The 13623-nt window shown below is 51.7% G+C and overlaps 2 protein-coding genes across 2 annotated transcripts; both read left to right on the top strand.

Annotated features, from left to right (window-relative positions):
* The first annotated feature begins 305 nt into the window (after positions 1-305).
* On the top strand, positions 306-1064 carry LOC139050847 (solute carrier family 22 member 7-like). The gene has a single exon (XM_070527640.1). The coding sequence runs from the start codon at positions 306-308 to the stop codon at positions 1062-1064; it is 759 nt and encodes a 252-aa protein (XP_070383741.1).
* Positions 1065-10368: 9304 nt separating this feature from the next.
* Positions 10369-11480, top strand: LOC139050846 (solute carrier family 22 member 7-like). Its single transcript, XM_070527639.1, has 2 exons — positions 10369-10830; positions 10893-11480. Exons 1-2 carry the CDS (start codon positions 10369-10371, stop codon positions 11478-11480), a joined length of 1050 nt encoding a protein of 349 aa, XP_070383740.1.
* Positions 11481-13623: the final 2143 nt, after the last annotated feature.

Here is a 13623-nt window from a genome sequence, read left to right as displayed (position 1 = left end):
TTTTTTAAGGGAGTCATGGAAGAGCATTTAGATACCAGCAACCCGTAGGAGAATTATTAGCCCAAACTTTCTAATCACATTGATAAAGGTTAAGATCTTATCACCATGTTTTGTTGGATAAGTAGTAACCAAAAACGCTGACGCCGCACAAAGGCGTGCGACACTATGACAGCGTGTGAAGTGCATGCGCTGATGAAGAAGTATTCGTTTCGGCAGGTCCGCACAGCTAGCTCTATTCTGCAGTCGTCTCTTTGGATACAGTACAAGACTACTAAACCTTAAGAGCGATACCTGAGAACCGGGTTATGGACGTCATTCTCCCCCACCGACTGGCCGGCGCCGATATCCGAACAAGCGATTCGTTTGACTGCGAGGAAGCGTTTGGTCATGGCGCTTTCCAGAAGAGGATGCTCGTCCTCATTCTTCTTGGAGTCTTCTCGGCTAATTGCGAAAGCGTGGTGATTTCCCTCGTCACCGGTGTCGTCGACCATTGGTGCAAGCCGCCCGCTGGTTTCAACGTCTGTGCAGCCGATTGGAAGAATATTGCCATACCGATCGAAGCCGATGGACGCTTCCGCCTTTGCCGCGTTTACGAGCGCTGCAGGCCACCCGCTGAACTCGGCGATTCCGCTGAACATCGGAAGAGCGGCGCTGTACTGACCGGAGCCGACGAGTGGTACAACCGCTGCTTCCAGGACACCAACGACTCACGCGACGTGCCCTGTGAAGAGTGGGACTACGACGTTAGTACGGCCGAGGCCAGTGAGGTAAGCTCTTGGAACATGGTGTGCGACCAACGTTTGCTTCCGGCCACCCTTGTCGCCCTGCAGAACGCCAACACGGTTGTTTCCCTCAACCTGGCCGGAGCCTTCTTAGACTACGCAGACTACATCGGCAGGAGAGCCATGTTCCTGGATTCTGCAGTAGCGGTAGTGAGCTTCGCTGCGGCAGATTACGTGCGTCACGCTGTGGTGCGCTTCCTTACCGGGACCAGTGTTGCCGTTCGCGCCATTTTTACGAGCATCATACCGTTCGAAGTGATGACTCACGCGCACAGGGCGTAGCGAGTCTTCCTCCTGGCGATTCCGGGCCTGACGTTATGTGAGGTTTGGATTGTCATCGTCAAACCCATCGTCATCGACTGGCACCTGAAACAATTTATCTTCCTTATCCCAACGGGTCTCCTGCTCCCTGCTTTGTCTGCCACGCGAGAGTAGTAACGAAAGGAAGACTGGACGCGGCCGAACCAGTCATGCTGCAGGCGGCCACAACTAACAATGCCCCGCCTCCTGTTCAGACCTGTCTTGTGGACGAGCTGTAGGAGCAGAACAAGAGTCACGAGGGCCCCACGGGTGACGACATTGCAGATTTCGTCGACTATGACTCCCTCCGGCGTCGAGCGTTGGGCTCCTTCGCTATTTGCTTCTCCGTGTCTTTTGTTTTTTTACGTCGACGCCTTCTTGGCGGCGCAGCATATTGGATTTTCGATGTGGCGGCGAAAGCTCGCATGTAGGCCGGACGCGCTTCAGAGTCCATTGCGATCTATATGGATTACATGAAGCGAGCGCTCGAGGAGCGAATGCTACGCGATAAGTGCAAGGTCGCAAACGTGATGAGCTTCAAGTCATCCAGAATGGAGAGTGTAACGAGCAGTGGCAGCAAAAGTCCTAGTAGATTTAAAATGTCTCGTCGATCTCACTCCGAGTGGGTGCTTGAAGAATACCACTGGAAGCGTACTACGAAGTGACTCTACATATGGTGTTGGGTTCGCAACAGCATATAGTCGGTTCCTGTGTTCGTATTAGCAGTAGCTATGCTACATAAGTGTTCCTCTACGCTGGACCTAAAGAAAAACGCAAATCTGCTAATGTTACAACTTTTTGTCTGTTTTCATGCCATAGCGAGTTTCTGTGCGTTGCAAATCGTTTCCTTGAGTGGCAAATAGAATTTTTCTCATTTCCGGATTTAATGCATTCAACTCTCTGAAAGTTGTGTATTGTTGGCCGGGAGGCTACTGGAGCTTGCCCCTGAATACCAGGCTGCGCGCTGAGGATGAAAAAAAAAGATGATAACGTTATTTTTGTGTTGCTGCTCCATTTCTCATTCAAATAAACGCACGCGCTCGTGCTTTAATGACCCCAAAGCCATAATTTGTATACGTACTCCCTTCATCAAAATTAACGCACACGCCATGTCGCATGGAGTTCAGGACAGCAGTTTGAACTCATATTTATATATTTTCATTAAACTCGTCAATATCGCTGTGCGCTTCACAATTCCGAATAAATTTACCTTTTCCGACGAGCATGTAGCGAGCACACTTTTGCTCACGTATTACCTGCGTATGCATTTACATAGCCACTTATCGTTTCAGCGGTAAGATGAAGGAAAGACAGGAAATCTGTCATTGAGTTCTGACTGCCTTCAAACATGATTGCATATTGACGCTATTACACTCGCGATATACTTTCTAGGGCAATAAATATACCGGGGCGGATCCCCTGCACACGTGTTACTGCAAATAGCGTGTCATCCGTCACAGTTGGACAGCGCTTTCTTTTCCTTGAAGCAGAAACTGAATCAATGCAGCTTCCACGCATGGCAGGTTCGCCTTTGGTCAAACGCCGAAGCGAAAACCTGGAAATTGTGTGAGAGTTATCACTTAGTTGTGTATATTGTAGTGCTGTTCAGGTGCAAGCACTACGTTTTTCTCAGGGTCGCTCTCCTACGCCCTTTTCTTCTGTGTCTTTGTCGTTGTCGCCTTGAAAGGTTGTCACGCGTATGCAGCACACATCACTCATCTACGCACCCGTAATGGTTGCTACTGTATGCGCAAAAGCGCATCGATGTTGTTCAACAACAGCTGGAGGCTTTAGTGGACAAATTTCAAGAAAGACTGGAATTTACCGATATTGTATAGATGTCACTAACCATCCCATGCTACTAGTACCAGCGCAGATCCAGAAAGCCAATCCTGGATTTTCGTTACAGCCACTCCAAGTTGATCAAGAATGGTATTGCTCTGTCTAGCCTGAGGAACGCTTTGTTGAAGTTGTGCCTCCAGAAATTAAGCGACAGCTTGTCAGGGCAAGTAGCCCTATACCAGATGGCGGGGTTCCCACAAGCCGTCATATCTGCGTCGGGTAAAAAGATTGCACGAAGGAATAAACGAGCAGGAAGCGGAAAAGGGTATACGTGAAGCTAGAGGGACTGAGAAAGAAAAGCTGACCGTCATCACCTGGGTCCAGTGCTTGTCGCATAAGTTGAAAAGGTTAGCGCATCGCTATGGTGTCGATGTCGTTTTCTCTACGGAGAACGAGCTCGCCACCATTAGTTGCACTACAGATGTAAGCAATCGGTCTGGTTGCAGTGTTAATCACGCAAGGAATTTCCTTTCATGCTCAACTTCAGTGGTGTACTCTGTGCCTTTCTTGTGTGGGAAAGCATATGCGAGGCAAAGTGGCCGTTGTCACCCGAATCCCACAATAAGGATTACGCACATACATCTTGCATTGCACGTAAGAGACGGCAATTCACAAGACAATAGTACACCGAAGTTTGAAAATACAACAGTCCATTATAAGCAAGAAGATTGAACCACAAGATAATTTGTAGAGACCCGCGAGATAAAGAAAACGGGGGCAGGGAGTGGCAGTCATGCTTCTATAGCGCTTCATGACACTTCATGAAATATTTTGTCTTGATATCGCCCAACACGTGACAATTTTATTGGCGTGCTAACACCGATTGATGGCTGACTTAGAGCGGTTGTTTTGTTCATTCTTTCTCTTATGTCGTTTGATGACGTTTGACGACTCAGAGGAAATGCGCCCCCGTGCGTAGTTGCGAACTGCGGTCTGTGAGTCGCTAAGCACTACTTAGCAGAGGTGATCGGTAAGCGCAAGCGCAAACGCTACCTCTTCCTCTTCTACAGGATGTACCGGCCCGTGGCTACCAGGGGCATGCGTTGAAGTTGCGAGGCTCTTTGCGCATCCACGATTTCCTCAAGTGTGTTGTATACCCCCAGCTGTAACAGAAGAGCAGTGCTTGTGGACTCCGGTAGGCCAAGGGCCATCTTGTAAGTCTTGCGTATAAGGGTGTTGGTTTTCTCCCTTTCGGTGAGATTCCAGTTGTGGAAAGCAACCACATAAGTAATGTGACGGAGTGCGAAAGAGTGTATCGGGCGCATGACGCTGTCCTTCATGCCCGTGCGCTTGTTCGTAATGCGCTTGATCAGGCGGGTAGCCACTGTAACCTGGCCTTCGATTTTGCGGAAAGCTTCTATGTTTCACCCGTTGGCTGTTATATGCATGCCGAGGATGCGTATCTTCGGCAGTCGGGGAATACAGGAGCCGTCTTGCGTATTGAGGAGTATTTCGTCACACTGTATTCCCGATACGAATAGGTTTGCCGATTCTGGAAGGTACGCAAGACACCAGCGATTGTACCCACTGAGTGTGTATCCGAATAGACAAGTTGGCCCATTGCGTATGTGTAATGGGCATGTACCACAGGGTGTCTATCAGAATAAACAACAAGGGCTACTCAAAAGTGAAATTTTAATAAAATTAGCATTCTTTGAGAACTTCAGGCACTTTTCAGTATGTCGGCCTAGATCTAGCATGTGAGAAAAGGTTTATTGGCGGCGCCTAATGCGAAGGCACAGTTTGGCGGCCATCACAGAAACGGCTGCGCCGGTATCCACAAGAGCGAATGCAGTAACACCTTCTACACAAATTTCGACCACGTTAGCAGGAGAGGCGCGAGGACTTAGACAGTTCGAATGGGGCGCAGTTCTTGCCTCATGAACTGCGACGTTCAGTTTTCCTGGTCAGGTGGTGCGGGTCGCCGACGCATTGGGGAGAGCGAGCGTCGCCGAGGGGATGCCGAGCGACGCGAAGGAAATTCTGGGATGTCAGCACGAGCGTACGGTAGGGGGGGAAGGAGCGGCGTATTGGGGAAATGGCTGGCTGCCGTACTGGAAGGGCCGCGAGGCGTCGCCGAACGCTTGAGGGCGACGGCGGCAATATCGGGCGACGTGTCCGGGAGTGCAGCAAGAATAACAGATGGGTCGATTGTCAGGTGTCCCTTAAGGACTAGCTCGCGGTGTGGTCCAAGATGCAGCATGGGCTTCCGGTGTCAGCGGTTGGGACTGGGCCGCGAAAGACGCCTGTGGAGGCCTGCGTACTGCCTGCGCGTACGTAAGAGGCGCGGCCACAGGCAGGACTGGCTGCGCATAGGTGATAGGCGTGGCGACAGGCTGCACTGCCAGCGCAGAGTTGAGATTCGTGGCTGCAGGCGGCTGATGGTGTGCGGAAGGGACAACTTGGGCGACCTCTTCGGAAATAAGGGTGCGGAGCGTGTTTCGAAGACGGTAGGTGGCTCCTGAGTGAAGGGGACTAAAGAAAGTTGGCGGGCAACTTCCTCACGCACAAAGTCCTTGACCCGCTGAAGGAATGAGGATGGGTCGTACATGTTGACAAGGCTCGCCAACATGTCGTCGCTTCCCGAAAGACGCCGAGTCGAAGCGCGTTGCTTCCTTAACTCATCGTAACTTTGGCATAGGCTGACAACTTCAGACACCGTGCGCGGATTCCTGGCTAGGAGCATCTGGAATGCGCCGTCATCGATGCCTTTCAGTATATGGCGAATTCGCTCAGCTTCGGGCATTGCGGCGTTGACTCGTTTGCAAAGGTACACGACGTCTTCTATGTAGCTTGTGAACGTTTCTGCCATCTGCTGTGCTCGGGCGCGCAAGCGTTGTTCGGCACGCAGCTTGCGAACAGCGGGTCGGCCGAACACTTCCGTAAAGGTTGTCTTGAAGACTGACCATGTGGGTACGTCACTTCCGTGGTTGTGAAACCACAGTTGGGCAACACCAGCCAGATAAAAGATGACGTGGGTTAACTTGGCTGGATCATCCCACTTGTGTGCGCTCACCCGTTAATATGACGCAAACCAGTCTTTTACGTCTTCGTCGTCTGCACCGCTAAAGATCTTGGGGTCCCGTTGTTGTGGAACGCCGGTGCAGGTGACGGACTGTGGCGTCCGTCCCGTTTGGGATGAGCTATCGGTCATGGCGGGCGGTAGCGTTCATGATCTCAGCTCCAGTGTTTCAAGCGACGGGGTTTGAGTCCCCGCACCCCCCCAATTGAAAAAAGGTTTATTGGCGGCACCTAATGCGAAGGCACAGTGTAGTGGCGTAGGGCGACACTAGGTGCCCTCAGTTGCATAACTATCAAAGCCATAGAGAGATGGCACCACTGTTGCCCGGGTATATATATGGGTGCTCGCATGAATAAAGAGTCTTGCGTCTGGTGTGATATGGGTTGACATCTGTCTCGTTCTTCTGCTGACCAACACTACAATTTGGCGACGAAGATGGGATTCGAACCCACGCAGCACTTTCACCGCCGCCGCTATTCTTCGCTTCCCCGGGCACTCCAGCCATTCCATGGCCCCGCTGGATACGCCTCTTCGAGAATTTCCTTCTTGCGTCTGGAGCTGCCGACCTGCCTGCGTCCCGCCGCCGAGCTCTTTGGCTACACTGCTTGGGGCCGGAAGGACAACGCATTTTCGATGAACTCCCATCGCCAACTGCGCCGAACGAAGCTGGACTTAAGCTCAATGATAAATGCGTGTTTAATGCATTGGAGTTACCATTTCTTGGGCATCGCGTCAGCTCGGAAGGAATAGCTCCCCTTCAAGCCAAGGTTGATGCCATTGTTCACGCTGCCACCCCCACAGACACAAGCATGCTGCGTTCATTTTTGGGCTTGGTTGAGTACTATGCTAAGTTTATTCCCCACCTGGCTGAAGAGGTAGAACCTATGCGTAGGTTGCTTCGTAAGGATGTACATTTTGAATGGGATGACGCTGCGAAAAAGAGCTTTGCCAGGGTAAAGAAGCTCATATCATCGCACAAGATACTGCAAATGTTCGATCCGACGCTCCCTGTTATTGTGGCCACAGATGCGTCTGCTTATGGCCTGGGAGCAGTACTACAACAGGCTCACAGCCCACACACTCGGACTGTTGCATTCGCATCCCGAACTCTGGGGACTAAAGAAAGTTGGCGGGCAACTTCCTCACGCACAAAATCCTTGACCCGCTGAAGGAATGAGGATGGGTCGTACATGTTGGATGGATGGGTCGTACAGTATCTGACAGAAACGGAGCGGAAGTACTCAGCGGGAGAGCGGGAGGCCCTGGCGTGTCTGTGGGCATGCGAGAAATGGCACACTTATCTCTGGGGACGACCATTCACGTTGGTAACGGACAATCAAGCCCTAGTATCTCTACTTTCGACACAAAGCACAGGACAGCGACCACTTCGCATCACAAGGTGGACCGCTCGTTTGCTTCGTTACAATTTCACAGTTCAGTACAGACGTGGAGAACACAACAAGGTAGCAGACGCTTTGTCCCGGCTGCCTGTTCCAGACACAGAAAATGGCCTTCAGATTGAAGAGGAAGCTGTGTCTCTGGTCACATCTTCAGTTCATGTCAATGACCTTCGACTTGCTACAGCCGAGGATTGCAAACTCCAGGCGGTTGTTAATTTTGTTCAGACATCATGGCCAGCGAAGAAATCTTTGACTGCTGAACTGACTCCTTACTATGAGGTCCGGGACAAATTGTCAATAGCAGATGGTCTGCTTATGCGCTCGAGGCGCATTGTGGTTCCAGCCAAGCTCACTGCTACGTTTATTCAACTTGCCCATGAATCGCACCCGGGAATTGTGAAGACCAAGCAACGTCTTCGTGAAAAGTACTGGTGGCCAGGTCTGGACAAACAAGTAGATACTGCCATCCGAAACTGCACGGTCTGTCAGCCGGCAGACAAAAGTGCTAAGACCTATTCCACTCCACTACAGCCAGTGGCCCTTCCAGATGAACCTTGGAGCAAGATAGCTATTGATATTGTGGGCCCATTTGAGCGTGCACCAGCCGACTGCCGTCTCGTAATATCGGTTGTTGATTATTTTTCCAAATGGCCAGAAGTTGCTTTCTGCAGGGATGTGTCTTCCACTAAAGTGATGGACTTCCTCCTGTCAATATTTGCACGAGAAGGCTACCCCGACGAACTGGTCTCGGATCATGGACCACAATTTACATCCCGAGAATTCGAGTCCTTCCTTCAAGAAAGGACTCGAATCAAGCACAGCTTCTCGGCTGTGTATCACCCACAGGCAAATGGGACAGGTGGAAAGGTTCAACCGTGTGCTCAAATCTTATATTCAGTTGGCCTTGCTAGAGCAGCGACCAGTGAAGAACACTGTTACAGAGTACTTGGGGATCTTCAGAGTTACTCCTCACAGTACCACTGGCCTTTCTCCTGCAGTGCTTCTGCATGGCCGGCACATCAGGACATCCTTGGACGTCATCAAACATCCCACCTCTAGCTTCTTCACGGACCCCGCTCCGGAGATGTCCTCATTTCGGAAGAGGGTGAAAGAGCACCAGCGCAAAAACAAAGTGTACGCTGACCGACGAAGAGCAGCCCGAGTACCGCAGTTCCAAGTTAGGAAGTATGTGCGCGTTAAGAAACTAACTCCTGGTCCGAAAGGTACTCCCAGCTTTGGACCTCCAATGAAGATCCTTAAGCGCATCGGGCGTTGGTCCTTCTGCCTGGAAGACGGTCGAACTTGGAATGCCTCACAGCTGACTGCAGTCCCAACGGGAACATCGTCACAACATGCGGTATGGTGGGATGACGACTACCAAACTGCGCCGCTACACGGAGTACAAGCCTCTTCGCTGCCAAGTCCACGGACACCTGGCAGAACCTCTGGGCAGTTGCAGCTATCCCCGTCAATATCTTCAGATCCGTCACAGCCACAGGGTCCAGTACATGCAAGCCTTGCTTCAGAAGATGGTGACAGTGCTTCCGTTGTCATTGAAACTGCTGGCGAGCCGCCAGCGTTTCGTCGGTCCACAAGAGACAGAAGACCACCGGCAAGGTTGCAGGACTATGTGCTTGGATATAAACACTGACTGGCTTGTGAATATGTCTGTATTAAGGAAGGGGTAGATGTAGTGTCGTAGGGCGACACTAGGTGCCCTCAGTTGCATAACTATCAAAGTCATAGAGAAATGGCACCACTGTTGCCCCGGTATATATATGGGTGCTCGCATGAACAAAGAGTCTTGCGTCTGGTGTGATATGGGTTGACATCTGTCTCGTTCTTCTGCTGACCAACACTACACACAGCAACCGGGAACGGCGAGGCAGCCCGAAGCACTGTCCAAACGGACGCCAGCAATTAACAGCGCGAGCAGAAACGAGCCGCGCCTTGGCGATGCGGCTGTGCCGCGAGGCGCGTCTTCTTCTTCACACATGATTTACGTCAACTTGGCCTTTCCCATCCTCACTTTTGACTGCGCAGTGTACCAGGTCACAGACAAAGCTTTTCCGACCGGCCTCACTGCTTTCTCACATTAGGAGTGTTCCCCCATCCCTCTTGGCCGCTGGGTATGTGCACGCGCCATTTTGTTCATTCTCCGAATAGGTAATGTTGGAGCAGACCCCTTGGGACATTGGGTATGTGCGACTAGTTATGTGCAAGGATAGACGACTTGGGCCACTGAATATGTGCAACTGGGCATGTGTCACTGGGTATGTGCCCGAATAGTCCGCTTTGTCCGTTCGCTATGTGCAAATGCAAATGTGAAACTAAGTATGTGAACATCCTCCACAATAGGTATGTGCCACTGAGCAGGCGGCCCGGTAGAGAAGCAAAAGAAGAGCCGAGGAGTTGCATATCGGCGTCATAAAAATTTAGTAGTCAACCGCAGAGGGGTGGAAAAGCCAGAATAAGAAACAGCCGAGAGTGAAGAAAGTGGTGAAATGAACCGAATGGAACAATAGCGCGCAGTGAGTGTTGATCGTTGAGCAACAAAAAAGTGAAGGTGTCCGTACCAGAAAATTGAGCCAAGTCGACTACACAAAAGGGAAGAATGCAAGCAGACAGTGTGTCCCTACATTGCTTCGGTGTTATTCGCATGAACGCCTGCATTGATCAAGACAGGAGCTCCACCGAATATTCTTTTTAAAGAAACTAATGGAATAACATTCAGATAAGAGCACACCAGACTAGTAGGACACGTTCCTAGGATAATTATGGTACTCGCCTTATTAAAGGTTGAAACGAAATTAACTATTTTCTGTTCGCCAAGTATAAAGCGGAGATGCCGACGCCGTACAAAGGCGCGCGACACTGTAATAGTCTGTGAAGAGCGCGAGCTGATGAAGAAGAAGTGTTCGTTTCGGCCCCTCCGCACCGCTAGCTCTTGTCTCTTTGAATCGTCTCTTTGGACACCGCACAACACTACTGAACCCAAAGAGCTACATCTGAGAACCAGGCGATGAACGTCGTCCTCCCCCAGCGGCTGGCCGGCGCCGATCTCCAAACAAGCGAGTCTTTTGACTGCGAGGAAGCCTTTGGTCACGGCCCCTTCCAGACGAGGATGCTCGTTCTCATTCTTCTGGGACTGTTCTCGGTTAATTCCCAAGCCATGGTGATCTCCCTTGTCACAGGTGACATCGACCATTGGTGCAAGCCGCTCGCCGGTTTCAACAACTCTGCAGCCGATTGGAAAAATATTGCCATACCGATCGAGGCCGATGGACGCTTCAGCCGCTGCCGTATTTACGAACGCTGCAAGCCACCCGCTGACCACATCGATTCCGCTGAGCATCGCAAGAGTGGCGCTGTACTAACCAGAGCTGACGAGTGGTACAGCCGATGCATCCAAGACACCAGCGACCTACGCGACGTGCCCTGTGAAGAGTGGGACTACGATGTTCGGACGGTCGAGACCAGTGCGGTGAGCTCTTGGAACATGGTATGCGACCGACGCTTGCTTCCGGCCGCTCTTGCGCGCTGCAGAACGCCGGCGCGGTCGTTGCCCTCATCCTAGCCGGAGTCTTCGTTGACTATGTCGGAAGGAGAGCCATGCTACTGTCCTCCGCCGCAGCGTTAGTGACCTGCACGGTGTGCACCATCGTGGCCACAAATTACGTGTGGTACGCTGTGGTGCGCTTCCTTACCGGGGCCAGTGTCTCGGTACACATGATTTTTACCTGCCTCATACCGTTCGAGGTGATGACGCACGCGCACAGGCCTCAGCAATTGCTCCTCCTGGCGGTTCTGGGCATGATGTTATGTGAGGTCTGGAGTGTCATCGTCAAACCGGTGGTCATCGACTGGCGTCTGAAGCAGGTGATGTTCCTGGCCCCGATGACTCTCCTGCTCCCGGCTTTGTCTACCGCTCGAGAGTCGCCCCGATGGCTCGTCGCGAAAGGAAGACTGGACGTGGCTGAAGCAGTCATGATGGAGGCTGCCGAAACCAACAATGTCCCACTTCCCGTCACGGCCTGTCTCGTGGAGAAGCTGAGAGAACAGATCAAGAACAACGCAAATCGCGATGGTGCGGACATGGAAGACTTGGTCGACTATCGCTCCCTCCGGCGTTGAGCGTTGGCCATGTTTGCCGTTTGCTTCTCCATGTCTTTTATATTTTACCTCGGCGCCTTTTCGACAGCGTCGTATAACGAATTTTGGATCCCGTGCTTCACGGTTGTCATCACACTGGCGACGTACGCGGGGATGCACTTCCTGATCACCGGCGTCGCACTCGTCAGAGTGCTGAGCGTGTGCTTCCTCTTGACGGGCTCCATACAATGCGCGCTGAGTGTGGCGGTGGGCGGTGGATACGGCATGATCACAAAGACTTTACTCGTCCTGTCCAAGGGTGTCTCTAACGCAATCCTTGTACACTGTTACACCTACGTCCTGGAACTCTTTCCATCGGCAGTGCGAGCCGGTGTCTTCTGCTGGGCGTTTGCCTTCGGGCGTGTCGCGACCGTGTGCGCGGCAATGACCCTCGTGCTGAAGCCAGCCGGACACGAAGACATGATGTTCGCCGTCGCGGGACTTTTCCCCTTCGTCTCCCTGCTCGTCATTCGCGTCCTGCCACGCACGACAGTGGTGGAAGAAGCACGAATCGTGGCAAGGCGCGCTTCAGACTTATCCAGGATGTCAATGAATCACATGAAACGAACCCTCGTACGGGGGATATTACGCAAGAAGTCCAAGACCGGAAGCATAGAGAGCTCCAAGTCTTCCAGCAGGAAGACTGGGAGGACTGGTGGCAGCAAACGTCCTGACATTTTTAAAGTGTCTCGTCGATTTCAAACCAAGGCAATGCTGGAGTGAAGCCACCGGAAGATTTGGATGAAATTACTGGGCGCACTGTCCTGTTGGCGACATCAAAAATTCGCTTCTTGTGTTTTGGTCTGCTATAATTATGCTTTTAAATATTCTTTTGCACTCATAACAATGAAAATCACGAACTTATGTTCTAACTTAATTGCTTTCTGTTTTGACGGCACACAGTATTTTTGTGTCTTTCGTGAGCGTTTTTTTATATCTGGCAAATATAATTTTATCCTTTGGATAGCTAAAGCATTGGCCCTTTGAAAGTTGATGTGTGTGTTTGACCACGAGACTACCGAAACATACTTCAGAATTCCAGGCTGCACGTTGGGAATGGAAAAAAATCATGGTTTTCTGCATTGTGAATATACACATAAACGCATGCACACATGATATAATGACCACGCGCACATACATATACGTACTACCCTGACGAAAATTACGTAGACTTATAGGATTCCCCGATAAAGGCGACTTTGTTCCTCGGCCTACGAATGTAACTTCAAATTGAAGACTACAGTCCGAACTGATTTCGACAATGCTTGGACTACCACCGCGCCTGCAGAACGACACCATGACCAAATGGCGCCGCGACGTTGGCCCCGGACGTCTTCAATGCAAGTGGCCTCTACTCAACTCCAGCGCTTGTTACTCCCGCGGTCGGTCGCCCTCACGGGGACAGTCCCGTCAGTTTCGCTCGGCCTTTGTCTTTCAAGAGCCGCCGAGACCTGCTGGACGGCTCAGGTTTGGATTTCGTGGTCGTAGCATTCCGCAGCAGCCACGAGTCGCGGCGGAATCGTTGTACTTGTCGAAGCTTCGTCGGGGAACTTGGTTCAATCCCATACGATGTGCGTCAGGGTGGCCCTCTCCCACTGGCACACGCAGCACACATCACTTACATATACTTTCGGGTAGAGATGATTCCTAACACTGGGGTGGGTAAGGCACCAACTTGTAATTGTCTGAACAGCACCACCTGCGCTCCGTTCAGCCCCGGGTGCGGGGGTTGGAAAGTCCTCCGAGCCAGACGGTGAAGCTGTTTAAGTTCTTTGAACGTCGTCATGCGGTCCTTGACACTGCACAATGTTGGACGGTCGGTTGCAGTGGCGCGGTTGGTTAGCGCTCGCGCCACTGCGTCTGCCGTCTCATTGTGGTTATCGTGCTTCTACGATGTATCGTTGCCCGCGTGCGCCGGGAACCACTTCATTTTAACATACCTATTCTCTCCTGGCAGGTGAGTAGAGCACAGAACGCGCACAGCCTCACCACAAACTTTGCCCTTGGCATGATTCCACACTGTACTTCGCGAATCCCACAACACCGTCTGGCACCCGGGGTCGGCAATGGCCAGGGCAATGGCCATCTTTTCCTGCCTGACACGCCTCTCGGACCCGTAAGCTCG

Source organism: Dermacentor albipictus, chromosome 10, assembly GCF_038994185.2.
Source record: "Dermacentor albipictus isolate Rhodes 1998 colony chromosome 10, USDA_Dalb.pri_finalv2, whole genome shotgun sequence".
NCBI lineage: Eukaryota > Metazoa > Arthropoda > Arachnida > Ixodida > Ixodidae > Dermacentor > Dermacentor albipictus.
Note: the sequence above shows the minus strand (reverse complement) of the source record. Positions and strands in the feature narration are given on the sequence as shown.